This window comes from Mustela nivalis (genome assembly GCF_964662115.1).
Source record: "Mustela nivalis genome assembly, chromosome: 9".
NCBI classification, from domain to species: domain Eukaryota; kingdom Metazoa; phylum Chordata; class Mammalia; order Carnivora; family Mustelidae; genus Mustela; species Mustela nivalis.
Window position 1 is genome coordinate 104,943,912 of NC_139028.1, and position 14,866 is coordinate 104,958,777.

At 35.7% G+C, this 14,866-nt stretch overlaps 1 protein-coding gene across 1 annotated transcript; it reads left to right on the top strand.

The window, feature by feature from the left end:
* Positions 1–3,456: 3,456 nt before the first annotated feature.
* LOC309872912 (olfactory receptor 4C16-like) lies at positions 3,457–8,801 on the top strand (the record flags this gene model as incomplete). Its single annotated transcript, XM_082747882.1, has 4 exons — positions 3,457–3,508; positions 4,411–4,501; positions 4,984–5,079; positions 7,827–8,801. The coding sequence occupies exon 4, from the start codon at positions 7,869–7,871 to the stop codon at positions 8,799–8,801; it is 933 nt and encodes a 310-aa protein (XP_082604008.1). The 5' UTR covers positions 3,457–3,508; positions 4,411–4,501; positions 4,984–5,079; positions 7,827–7,868.
* Between the last annotated feature and the right edge of the window lie 6,065 nt (positions 8,802–14,866).

A 14,866-nucleotide genomic window follows, 5' to 3' on the forward strand; every position in this document is an offset into this window, starting at 1 on the left:
TGTTGTACATTCTGTGGTTTGGACAAATGTATAATGACATGCGTCCATCATTCTATTGTTACACAGATTATTTTTATTGCCCTAAAGATCCTCCATGCTTCGATTCATCTTCCTCCATTACCTCTTCAAATTGTTTTTTTAAATTATGAAATCGAATGAAGGTAAATTTTTTCTATCATTTTGACATCTTCACTTTTAAGAAGTTCTTTATAGGCTATAGTACTGGCAAGCAGTCTATTAGAAGGTACCAGGTACACTTAACACTCAAGGTTCTGGAAGTTCATCTATTTATAGAGCTCTGTATCCTATCAATAAGACAGTAAAGATCATATGTTTCATTATCATTTTCCAAACAGATCTTATTCTCCTTGACCAGGCTTTTGAGCCCAGGTTATATATTCTAGGGAACAAAGAACTTCATGCAATCATGCAATTCTCTATTCATTACCATGCTTCTCCTAACCTTTGCAAGTCATCTTCAATTAATATAGGTATGTAGGAGTAGATGAAAATATTTGTATACATATGCTTCTCGTTAATAGAAGTACAATCATATACCTCAAATCTAACTTTACAGTTCACATAGTCTAATAATATTAATAACATGTAATAAGTAATGGGAAGTTTTTCTGCTTCACAGAAACTCTCTTCCACTCACAGGACATCATTCTATTTTAGTGCTCAAAAATTTTATTCTAAATATGACACAGATAAAGTGGCTAAGAATTGGCAACTTTAAATTTGAGTATAATTGACACACAATGTTAATTTCAGGTGTACAACTTAGTGATTTGATAATTTTATACATTATGCTGTGTTCACCAAAAGTATAGCTACTATCTGTCCCATTATATTGTTAACAAGTGACATTTTTTAGTTGAGTGAAAAATATAAACCCAGATAGATCTGTGGATTACAAATTTATGTTTTTAATTAAAATAACAGTGAAATATAAAATATCTTCATTCATCAAATAGAATTATTAGATCTGTTCATAAGTATTCTAGTCTCTTCTTTTTTGGAACATAATTCATTGCATTTCCTGGGCCCCTTGTGGAAATTTTTATATTATCCTGTAAAGCTGAATATTGCCATATCCTGTTACCCACTAATTACATTTGTAGGAGACATGCTTATAAATGTTAATTGTTATTGTTCATACTACACAAGTATTTATTGGCAGGATAACAGGTAAACACATTTTAAAATAATCATACACTAGAGTATATTATGATAGTAAAAATGAATCTAAAACTATATTTAAAAACTGATGTAAAATTTGGTAACATATATAATGTTGAATGAAAAAATTAAAGCCATTCCTAGGAATTCACATACAGTTGGCTACATTCTTTAAAATTCAAAGCTAGGAAAAATCAATCATATATATATATATAATATATATATGATAAAAATATTCTATTTTTAGGAAGCAGGGTAGTTATACATTCAAAAATCAGGTTATTGGTTACTTTTAGATTTAAGCAGGGGACAAGATAGGGAAGAGCTAAAATAGATTTAATTATTGGTAATATTTTAGTTCTTGGGATAGAGTTAAGTTTATAACTATTTATTATGTTATTTAAATAAATGCAAAAATACTAATATAAAATGAATATAATACAAATGGTAAAACAGTTGGAAATGTGTGGATTCTACAGTTAAAGTTTTATGATAAGAATGAGCTTCTTCTACTTTGCTTGGTCTGCTTCCTTTTGTGTTGGCTCCCTTTTGGATAAGGATTTCTCTACTTATGCCAGGATCATGGGCAAGAGTTCTGGATCTTTACTCCAGAAACTCTATTAGAAAAAAAACAAAAAAAACCCAAAAAAAAAAAACAAAACACTTTTTTTTCAAGAGTCTAAACAAACATTTTGAGTTTGCTTCTCATTTTCTAATAGATCTCTGACCTGATCATTACAATGGCAGGGGGGAATGCTCTCTGATTGGCCACATAGGAGTTATAGTCCCACCCTTAGGGCATAACACTACTCATAACTCATACTGAGAATGGAGAATGTGTGGGTCCTCAGAGGAAAATCAAGGTTCATTTGAAGAAGGAAGACAAACTCATCTCAGGCAAAATCAATCAAGGCTCACCAAGACAGTTTTTATAGCTCATCTTTAGCATCTTCATGAGGTAGGCACAGTGTATCTGCTGAAGTGTTAGAAATGTTTCATCAAAACAACAAATGTCCACAAAAGGTTCTCCTTATTGATGATATATGCTATAGTTCCTCTTGAAAACTATCACATTGTATTATAAGGACAACTTGATATTTTCAAGGTCTTATTTGATGTTTAGTGAGATTCAGTGTTTCAGTGCTACTGACCCTAGATACAATTGAGGCCCATCACTGAAGGGACTCCTAGAGAACTATTAGTTGTCTCCCTAGACCAGACCTCACTTCAATCCATTATTTCTAAATTAGTAGTTTTAGATTAGTTCAGAAATAATCTCTTCAACTTACTCCATCTACAATCATGTGGGTAATTATTCAGAAGTAATTATAGGGGTGTCTGGGTGGCTCAGTGGGTTAAAGCCTCTGCCTTTGGCTCAGGTCATGATCCCAGGGTCCTGGGATTGAGCCCTGCATCATGCTCTCTGTTCAGCAAGGAGCCTGCTTCCCCCTTTCTCTCTCTGCCTGCCTCTCTGCCTACTTGTATTCTCTGTCTGTCAAATAAATAAATAAAATCTTAAAAATAGAAAATATATAAGATATAAAGTGATAAAATAGTATATAAAAGTCATTTAATAAATATTTGGTGAGGTAAAATTATTTCAGTAACATGAATTCCTTAACAAGTGTATTTTTACTAATATTAGTTAATGAAACAAATGGAAATCAGTTTGAAATAATACGAGATATCTATTCAGTATACGTATTAATCCTCAGATCAATTGCTACAAATCTGTGGTTCTTTGGTGGGGCGTGGCTATAGCACACAGAACAGAACCTCTGGTTTTAGGACACTTTACTGCTTTCCTTGGACTGTGCTTGTGAATAAATTACATAAGCTAGAGAAGTTTGTCTCCTAAAGCACAGAAAAATAAACTTAGGGCACTGGGCGGGATCAGAGTAGTTTTTTGGAGAACCACATCCTCTTCTTGCCAGCACACTGTTTTTTCTTGTTCTTGTTCTCTAGCACCATACATTTGTATTTTCCTTTTTTCCCCTCTATCTTTGGTTAGCCTGAGGCACCTAAGACCACCAAACCCTTGTTTGTATTTGGTCTTGAGTCTGAGGAGGGGTTAACTTATTCTACTGGAGGCTGAATGGATGAACCAAAAGTTAAATGTATTACAACATCTAGGATGTTTTTGAGCAACAAAGAAGGGACAACTTTAGGGAATAGTATTCTCTAGGGTGCTAGTATTTTACATCATTATATTTAAAATATTCCCTCAGGGATACAGAGAGGATTTTTTTTTTTTCAGTGTTCTATGAGAAGGCTGCTTTCAAAAAGGGATGAAAATATGTATCACTAATTTACAGTGTTCTAACAGGTAAGTGACAGATTGCTTACACCTTTGCACTCAGAGAGGCATCATTATAGAATAATTCAACATATTTAAACAATACATTTTCATAGGTCTCGTGACTATTGCTTCCCCATCCTCTGAGAAGGGAACAGGAAAAAAAAATTGCCAAAGTTTACTGTTAATATAGTAAAGAAATAAAATGAAATGTAAGTTTTGGCATAAAATGGTTTTTGAACTCAGCAAATATTTTATGAGTACCAGGCATGCGAAAGTCTTTGTGTGGCTTTCCATTGCTGTGTGGGGATGGAAGGATAGATTTCATACTGCAAGGGTTCTTTTTTTGCTTGTTTGTTTTTTGTTTTCCTTAATACTTTCTTGTAGCAGAATGCAGAAAGGTTCGAAAATACTTCTCATGTAAGGTAGCTGAGGAGAATACATCCTCAATATGGTTATTAAAAGTTAGAAGAGCTTATGCCTGGTGAGAAATTAGAGAAAAGGTCAACTGAGTCAGTGACCTTGACAACATTAGGAGAATGCCAGCTTTCCCATCTCCAAGTGACATTTGTAAATAGAAAGTTGTGGTGTGCTTAGGTGGCTCAGCCATTTGAGCAGCTGACTCTTGATTTCAGCTCTGGTCATAATCTCAGGGTCCTGGATTGAGTGCCACATCCAGCTCTATGCTCAGTGGGGAGTCTGCTTGAGTTTCTCTCTTTCTTTCACTCTGCCCCTCCTCCTCCTGCTTTCTCTTTCTTTCTCACTCAGAATTAAAAACAAACAAACAAACAAAAAACAAAACAAACAAACAAACAACCTATAAAAACATAGAAAGTTGTACATCACAGATGGAATTATTACTCTTTATATATTTCAAAATATTGGAAGAACTTAATTTGCAATTGATACACACATTTGAGATTTAATCTCAGAGCTGAATAGCAACTTCTCATGGGAAGTTTGGATGAATCATTATGATTTGGAGGCAACAGGATATCATGAAAATGAAAGGTAATGTGCCAGGTAGGTGGGAGGTTTTCATTTTTTATTTTTTTTTATTATACTCAATCAGCCAACATATAGTATGTCATTAGCTTTTGGTGTAGTGTTCAGTGATTCATTAGTTGGGTATAACACCCAGTGCTCATAACTACCTACACCTTCCTTAATACCCATTCTGCGGTTACTCCATCCTCCCACACCTCTCCTTTCTGTAACCCTCAGTTTGTTCTCTAAGGGATAAAGAATCTGGGGACAGCCTGTTAACCTTCCACAGAGAATGTGGATTTTGCATAGAAATGAGTATAGTGGTTCTCCCGGAGGTGGAAGTCTAGTGTAACCAAATTAGGGAGGGTTAGGTAGTTGAAGAAAGCCCTTAAGGAAACCAGTGATACTCACTGTGGCTGCTGCAGAAAAACAGATTTATGGGATAGAATGATCCACCTGACAGTCTATATCCCATCCTCATTTATTCTCCAATTTTTTCCTGTGTGCTTTTCTTTCAGCTCTTCTCTGTTACTTCCAAGCCCAACATATAGTTTGCTACTGTGCTGACAGATTTAGCCATTCTGAAGTTGGCTACACTTGTTTGAAAATTTGAGGTAAGTGCAATATTTATTAGAAGATGTGTTATTATACTAGGGTTATTTGTCCCTAGGTCATTGCAACTCATTTGTATGTCATATTTCTTGGAGAAATGGATGAAAGTGTTAATATGTACTTGGAAAAAATGGACATGTGGTCATCTACAGAGACATGGACAAAAACATGCCTCGTTTGCAAGATGTGAAAAATGCCAAAGTACTCCTTGAATTCTTTATGGGTTAAAGATTCATGTAGAAAATGCTAATATGTAAGAAGATAATTTTTTGGATATCAGTGTCCCAGAATCTTACATGGTTTTGTGATGCTCTTCAGAATACAACATCTTCTACTCCATGTTTATTACATTGTTTAAAATTGATCTCAGCCTACTTCCTGGATTTATGATTTAGGAGAATGTTTGTCTGTCTGCCACACATAATAGATAGAGAGCCACAAGGCATTAATGATGCGAATGTGTTTTGTAATCAAAATATTACTAAAACCATCAGATAAATATATTTTAAGAGGTAATAGAGAAAACTAATTAAAAAACATTAAGTAGTTACACGGTATAAGGCATTGGGGCTTGAACTATGAAAAATAAAATCCTGAGAATAAATACTTTTCAAAGATTCTTATTCCAAGAAAGAAGCTAAAGAAAACACTCACATAAGTGAATTTAATCGTGATATGTATGTTATAAAAAAAACTATAAAGGATGCCATTGGAGAACATGAGTGAGAATTATTTTTTTTTTAATTGTGTTATGTTAGTCAGCATAAAATACACCATTAGTTTTTGGTGCAGTGTTCCAAGATTCATTTTTTATGCTCCATAGCCAGTGCTCCATGCAATATGTGCCCTCCTTAATAACCACTACCAGTCTCATCCCCCCATCCCTTTCCCCTCTAAAACCTTCAGTTTGTTTCTCAGAGTCCACAGTCTCTCATGGTTTGTCTTCCCCTCCAGTTTCCCCCTATTCACTTCTACTCTTCATCTCCCAATGTACTCTGTGTTATTCCTTATGCTCCACAAGTAAGTGAAACCATATGATAATTGACTTTCTCTGCTTGACTTATTTGACTCAGCACAATCTCCTCCAGTTCCATCCATGTTCATGCAAAAGTTGGGTATTCACCCCTTCTTCTTTTTTTTTTTTTTTTAAGATTTTATTTATTTATTTGACATAGAAAGATCACAAGTAGGCAGAGAGACAGGAAGAGAGAGAGAGAGGAAAGCAGGCTCCCCGCTGAGCAGAGAGCCTGATGCGGGACTCGATTCCAGGACTGTAAGATCATGACCTGAGCCGAAGGCAGTGGCATAACCCACTGAGCCACCCAGGTGCCCCAAGGGTATTCATCCTTTCTGATGGTTGATCAAAGTGTAATTACTGAAGACCTCCAGAAAAGAGTTCTTAGAATTTGGTTCCTGAAGTTTTGAGATAACTGAAGTAGGTAGAAATGACATTCCAGGATGAAAAGATATTATTGATAAAATGTTGATTAAATATCTGGTAAGTCTTCCAAATTATATTTCAGTTTGTATTTTTACTTGCACGTAGTATCCCTTTCAACACCATTTTGACAAGAAAGATTTAGAGAAAAGATTTTATTCCTAGAAGTGAAGTCAGCAGTACTCTTTTTTTTTTTTTTTCCAAATTTGAATTTGAAAGAAGTGAAATTTCAAAGATAAATGATCACTGACTTTACCAGGATAGAAAACAAATTAAATGGAGTCAGTTCTGATTATTTACTATTCTTGTCTAAAACAATATCTACCTCACTCTTCTGAATCTTTGTTCTGTTACAAGGATGTGGAATTTTCACTACCTGACTAATAGAACTCTGGTGGAGATTACAGTCTTGATTTGGTCCTGCATGAACTATCTGGTGACATCTTCCTAAATAACCTCAGATCCAAAGTGCTTAAGCTGAAATTTGGATTACTGAAAACATGAACTATTGCATAATAATACCCCCTTTCATTTATATGTAACCTCAGTGATTTTGTGTCCATTAAGGAGTGTTTTTAGAAATGGGAAGGAAAAAATTAAAAATGCAGATATTTGAGATATTATCAACTATCAAAGAACATTCATTCCCTTATCTGCATTAGTGTATGTCAAATACTAAATATCATAAGGGTGTTTCAAGGTAAATGTGTATTATTTAGAAGTTAGAAGTACTTCCTGTTCCTCTTTTCAAGCTCTAATAGCAGGGAACAAATATTTAGTGACAGAGGGCATACTACATATTTATAAAAATATACATTTTCTATAAGTATATATAAAATATATGATGATAAATATATGCAAAAATAAGACATTCTTCTTTTTGGGAGTGTGATTTTATACATATAATGGAGTGTGATTTTATACTTGTATCATGAGCCTACAAAGGCAGTCAAAATATCTAAAATACCAAGTGACACACCATCAAAACATGGGCCCAAAGATATTACATATGTAAAAATAATGACATTAATAATAAAATGGAGCCATATCTTTTAACTTCATATTTATTGAATTGGCAAAATTAATCAAAATCATTTAAATGCTACAAGATTGTATCTGAAGAATACTCTAGGAAGATACAACTTTCACAGGTTTGTTGAGAAGTGGCCATTATAAATGGAGGAACAAACTATTGAGGTCACATGTAGGAACTCACCCCTAAAATATTAATGATGAAGACTATTTATTTTGCTTAAATTATTCCATAAAATCACACATCACACCATTAATTAATTCCTTTATTTCTTTCAGATCAACAAATTCATACTCAAGCATCTCCTAATTGAAGAAATCATGCAGCTGAATAATAATGTGACTGAATTCATTCTGCTTGGGTTGACCCAGGATCCTGTTAGGAAGAAAATTGTGTTTGTCACTTTTTTGCTTTTCTATTTGGGGACGTTGCTGGGTAACTTTCTGATTATTACTACTATCAAGACCAGCCGGACACTCGGGAGTCCAATGTACTTCTTCCTTTTCCATCTATCTTTATCTGACACCTGCTTCTGTACTACCATCGCTCCTAGAATGATTGTGGATGCCCTTTTGAGGAAGACCACTATCTCTTTTAATGAATGCATAATGCAAGTCTTTTCATTTCATTTCTTTGGTTGCCTAGAGATTTTCATCCTTATACTCATGGCTGCTGACCGCTATGTGGCCATCTGTAAGCCCCTACACTATACAACCATCATGAGTCGAAGGGTCTGTGCTGTGCTGATGGCTATGGCCTGGGTGGGGTCCTGTGTGCATTCTTTAGCTCAGATTTTTCTTGCCTTGAGTTTACCTTTCTGTGGTCCCAATGTGATTGATCACTATTTCTGTGACTTGCAGCCCTTGTTGAAACTTGCCTGTGCAGACACCTATGTGGTTAACTTACTCTTGGTGTCCAATAGTGGGGCCATTTGTACAGTGAGTTTTGTCATGTTGATGTGCTCCTATGTTATCATCTTGTATTCTCTGAGAAACCACAGTGCTGAAGGGAGGAGAAAAGCCTTCTCCACTTGCATCTCCCACATCATTGTAGTCATCTTTTTCTTTGGTCCTTGCATATTTATATACACACGCCCGGCAACCACCTTCCCCATGGATAAGATGATAGCTGTGTTTTATACACTTGGAACACCTTTGATCAATCCTCTGATTTACACATTGAGGAATGCAGAGGTGAAAGATGCCATGAGGAAGTTATGGAGGAAAAAGTTGATTTCAGATGACAAAAGATGAATTGGTATTTCAATTTTTTCTTCATAGTTCGGATTCACCTAGAAGCCCATTGAGAATCTTTTTATTGTGGTGTTAACATCATGAGAGGACAGAGAATTCATTCCTTCAAGAATGAATATGTACACTGATTAGTGTTGAGTCATTTTCATGTACAGAAGGGACAGCACCAGGTACAGACAGCCATGTCAAGACACATGCCTTTGATGTTCACTGTTGTGTTTCTGCCTCTCTTGGCTGTGTGGCATCACTGTGGTTTTGAACTAGTGTTTTCCCTGCCCTTCTTGATATTGACTTTTCATGTTCTCTGTTTACAAGTTATGTTTTATATGTTTATATCCGCAGCGGGTCAGGTTTTTCCTCCTTCAAATGACTTCCTTTTTATTACACACTTCAGTCACATCATGTCTGATTATGGATCTTCAACTTGGTTGTTCTTGGTTGACTGAGCAGAAAGCACCAGTTTCAAATGATTATAAAATCCTTATGTTTTAAGGGACAGTCTATTAGCTAGGTAATTCCCTTTTATTTCCTGGGGTCATACTTCAAATTCTTCTCATATTTATTTAGATTCTTCTAGAACAGTAGCAGAAAATAGTGTAAATATTTACCTTTCTGAAGGAATATTTTTACCTTGGATAGTTGGAGTGGTACTCTTTGTATTCTTTTTGTAAAAACTTTTTGTTCTACAATGAGCACTTCTAATTTGGGGAAAACATTGAGTTTTTCTTGGGTCATACAAATTATAATAATTTATTTGCACTTTTAGGTTATTATGACTATAGCATACATGTCCCAAATTAAGTAGATATATTCATATGTGCTATAAGTAAGACATAGAAGCAACCAATGGTTGAAATAGGAAATTTGAATTTAATAACTGATAAAGAATGTTAAAACTCAAAAGAGTCTTTTTTTTGGCCTTGAAAGAGAAATAGTTACATCACATGCATGAATTATCTTAGTGAGTTTTAATAGAATCTAGAAAAGAGGGTAACTTGATAGAGACTGAGATATTTGTATAAAGTCTGCATTTTGGCAGTGGATAGGGATATCACCTTTTGTCACCATCCATCAACATTGCAGTATTGAGTTACTTGAATACTAAGAATCTTTCAGTTTTAACCTATTTTCTAATTTGTATTTTTATCTATATAGAATATTTAACATGAGTATTTTTGTTTTCTTGAACATATTTTTTATTTATAAATTACTAAATTATATCAAAATTGCTAAGTTTGTATTAACTTTATTGTACTGGGAACATTAGAACATTTTAGCTTGAGGTGCACCTGGCTAGCTCAGTTAGTAAAGCATGTGACTCTTGATCTCAGTGTCATGAGTTTGAGACTCATGTTGTGTGTGGAAGCTACTTAAAATAAAAATTAAAAAAAAAAAAACAGAATAAAGAAAAAAGAACTTAGCTTGGTAGCTTGGAAAGAAAAAAATTATCTATTTCTCTGTGTGGGAATGGAATGCCATGATTCCACAATAAACACTAGGGACATATACACATCACTTTTTTTTTTTTTTTGGATTCAGAATTTATCCATCTCAAGAAGTTTATCATTGATCATAGTTGCTGATTTTCATCTTGCAAGGGTCACACTTCAGTAGATCTTAGTTGGCAGAGTTTTAGTTGAAATCCTCTTCTACTTCAAGACAAGGCATGTATGAAAAGGGGAGTATGTTGGATCTCATTTAGGTACCTCCCCAGAGACGCTATATTCAAAATGTCTCCTGGGTATGCTTCTGAAATGGAATTCCTGTGGTTGCTGTAACCATGTCTGTTGCCAATAGAGATTGATCTAATTTCAGATAGGGAAAGTAGACATATTTGTGTGGGTAAGAGAGAGAACAATTAACTCGCAGATGAACTTGCAACCTTGTGGTTGTCATAAGTAAGTCCCTCTCTCTTGAAAGAGGGTAACAATAGTCTTCCCTTGCCTAGATACCTTGTGATTATCTCATTTGAGTAAGTTTTCAGACAATGATATTTGGTCTCTTCCTGAGATTCCTCCCACACCCTTCACTGCTTCCAAATATCTAACCAGGTGCAAGTCACAAGGAAGGCCAAGCAGGAAAGTACAGCCTTGCTCTAGGAGAACATGTCATACATGAAAGAACTATAGGATTACAGTTGGCCACAACGTGCAAGTTTGACCTGTGGGAGTCCTTAATGGTAGGAGTGTTTTCAGTGTGGTACACAAAAGTTTAGAGCTGAGGTCTACCTTGATCAACTTTTTCTGCAGACCCACATTTTTCTGCAGATGCCTCATTGAATAACTATGCTGTTTGCTTTAGTCACAGAACTGTTTGTTAGATCTGTAGAAAAGTAGTATAAGAGAGAGCTGCCAAAAGTATGAAACAATTGCTAGTCCATTTTTTTTTTTTTAATCTTAGGTATTGTCATAATCTCATAGTCTGTATTATTCTTGTGTTTGCTTGTTTAGGAGTGAATGTGATTTAAAGTCAGTTCATATTCAGAGAGCTCTAAAGTAAATTGCTTGAAATAATTAAATTCCAAAGTTTCTAGGTAGTAAAGTATCCCATCAGAAAGTCATCAATATGTCCATTTTCACATAAAACGTTCAGAGAAAATAAGCTCAAACGAAAGAATCAAAACATGACATGACAACATGACATGAGGATTGAGATACATATATATATATAAATATATATATATATGTATTTTTTTTTATTTTTATGCTTCTTATCATTCTTAGAAACATCTTTTTTTTTTTTAAGATTTTGTTTATTTATTTATTTGACAGACAGAGATCACAAGTAGGCAGAGAGGCAGGCAGAGAGAGAGGAGGAAGCAGGCTCTCTGCCGAGCAGAGAGCCCGATGTGGGGCTCGATCCCAGGACTCTGGGATCATGACCTGGGCCGAAGGCAGAGGCTTTAACCCACTGAGCCACCCAGGCGCCTCTTAGAAACATCTTTAATACTAGTGTTAAACACTTCATATGCATTGCAGAATGTTATAACTTCCATTACTGATACTACATTGTTCTCAATGCATCTTGCAAGTTCTTATTTTTTTTAATCACAATCGTACTACAATATATTAATATCAAATCAACATGTTATATACCATAAATTTACACATAATATATTAATTAAAGGAAAAAGATGTTCTTTTTAAAAGAGCTATCCTGAAGATAAATTTTGATTCAAACTTTGGAGGAACTAAGACAACATCTGTGAGTAGTGAAAAACAATAATATAGAATTTCTTTTAGTGAAAATGTACTTTAAATAATTTTGCCTACTGTTGCATGTAATAATTAAAAAAAAAAAAACCTTTACAGTTAAAAAATCATATATCTGAACATAGAATCTTTTGACATAAAACACTTACCTAGAGTTAATTTGTGTCCTTCAAGAAAAGAATATTTTGGAGCCCTAATCCCCAGCACCTCAAAATTTGATCCTATTTAGGTATAATGTAAGTGCCTGACAATTGGCGGCTGCTTCTTCTTCTTCTTCTTCTTCTTCTTCTTCTTCTTTTTAAGATTTTACTTATTTATGAGAGAGAGAGCTCACAAATAGGGCCACTTCTACCTTGTGAGGTAGAAGCACACTTCCCTCTGAGCAGGGAGCCCAATGGGGGACTGGATTCCAGGATTCTAGCATCACAGGAACCAAAGGCAGATACTTAATTGACTGAACCCCAGGATTCCTGGCTTTTTTTATTATAATGTAAAGTACTAACATTAACCTTTGATGGCTGGATCATCCATTTCAAAGACATCTCAGCTGCAATGAACACAGTGCCAGCTACACAACTAGATGAGGGGTCAGGCTGCCCTACCAATGAAGTCCCCCATTTGGAAAGCCCTGGGGGACTTCTAAATGACTTTTGACCTTTGTGTGACTCTGTGTTTTTCTTCCTGTACTTTATGTTTTAAATTCACCAGTAGTGAACTCCTAATCAAGGTGTAATAGGCTGGGTCAAATGTCTACTAGGGTAAATCCTGGGTACCCCACTCTTGAACCTAATAAAGGCAGAACCTCAGATTGGTGAGCTCTTTCTGTCTCTCTGTGCCTGTGATCAAAATGTGTGGCCCCAGGCATGTGATGTACACTCTGTGACTTGTGAGTAATAAATCTTTTTTTTTTTTTTTTTTCCAAAGTCCCTTCATTCAACTGGGAAAAGGAGGGGAAACTGAAAAAGAACACAGGCCTCTATTGGGGGTTCTCAGAACTGCAATTTGGGGAGCATGGATTTTGGTGTAACCAGGAAAAGTGTCCTGCTCATACGGGGTGTGGGTGTAAGGACCTATTTTATATTTTTATATTTTAGCAAGAGGCTTTCATTGAGTTTAAAAAAAAACTTGTTGTTTAACCCTTAAACTGTCGCTGCTCCCCTTCCCCCAGGGGATTCACTTAAAAACAAGTCCTGGAAACCAGCTCCAGGTAACAAAGCCCAGATACAAGGGTGGGTCAGGCTAGGTGGAGACATCAATCAGTGGGGGGTTGCACACTGTCTCCCTAGCTACCAAGGATTATGCCTGCCCCCTGCCCCCCACCACCTTTGGGAGCCTTTTGGGCGCCAATCCTAATCAAGGTGTAATAGGCGGGGTCAAATGTCTACTAGGGTAAATTGTAACTCAATTGGTCACGTAGCATCACTGTGGAGATTCCTCTGTGTGTTACAAACTCATTGGTCACCTGTGCGTGGCCAGGCCGGGCCACATGACCTTTGCCCTTAAAAGCTAGTCTGTGAAACAGAGAAGGGTCACCCTCTCTTGTAAGAGGTGTGTCCCCAAACATTCCGTTAGATTCTTGATGCTTGGCATGAAATAAATCTTTGCTTGACCTTCGCTTTATATCAGTCTTGCTCCTTTAATCATGGACCCATTATTGGGGCATAACACAGGGAAAGCAAGGTTTTTGTTGTTGTTGTTGTTGTTTGTTTGTTTGTTTTAAGAGAAAGAAGAAAGGAGAAATCACATGATTTAGATAAAGAAGAGAGAGAGAGAGAGAGAAAACCTTCATTTGGTACTGACAGATGCAACTTCTTTTTGATTACCTTTTCCTTCTCTCTTTTTTCTTCTTTCTTTCTTTCTTTCTTTCTGAGAGAGAGGGCAGGGAGATGGGGCATATTAGAGAAAGGAGGGAGAGAGTCCCAAGCAGGCTCTACACTCAACACAAAGCTGGATCTCACAACACTGAAATAATAACCTAAGCTGAAATCAAGAACCTGACACCTAACCCACTGAGCCACCCAGGCACCCCACTTTTAATTTCTAATGATTATTCTACTGATGCTGTCAAACAAAACTATTCCTGGTATGCAGTAGTTAATGTTTCTGTTCTCAAGAAGTTCTTGTTAATAGTTTAATGGTCTAAATGAAAGTTGTTCTGTTGGATTTTCTGAGTAATTGCTTGTAAAAAACAATTAGTGTTCTGGCCCAGTTCAAGAGTTTATTCCTTAGAAAGGAGAATGGAATATCAAGATGGAGTCTCTTGTCTCCAGAAATTTCCTAGCTGGAAAGAGGAAGGGGTGGGGAGGGTAAGCTCTTAGTTCCCAGAGGGCTTTGCATGTGGACTGTCTGTCTTCAAAGTCAGGGATGGTGCATTTTAGTCTAATTGTACTTTGAATCTCTCTTACTTACTCTTATGTTACCAGTCAGGAAAAATTATTTTCTTCTAGAGAGCTTGTGGGATTAAATACGATCAAACACATAACTCAAAGTTAACATACCAATAACCCTAATTACATTGTTGAAATCCCTTTAGACATGTAATTCTACATTTAACATGTGCTATATTTTCATATTTCCAGTTCCCAGGACTAGGGCAGGAAATCCTGAGGGACATTTTGGAATCATGTCTACCACAGTGTAAAAGGAATTTTGAAAAAATCTAACTTTAACCCAAGAACCAGAGAATGCATATCTCAATATGTATAAAATGAGGGTAGTTCTATCCTTATTAAATATGCCACTTTTGCATCCTCTTTGAAATGTTATCCATGTGGAAAATAGGACAATCCCTTATGTGTAGAATCAAGTCTTAGAGGAAATATAAGTAACATTTTATATTAACTTAATCCTTGA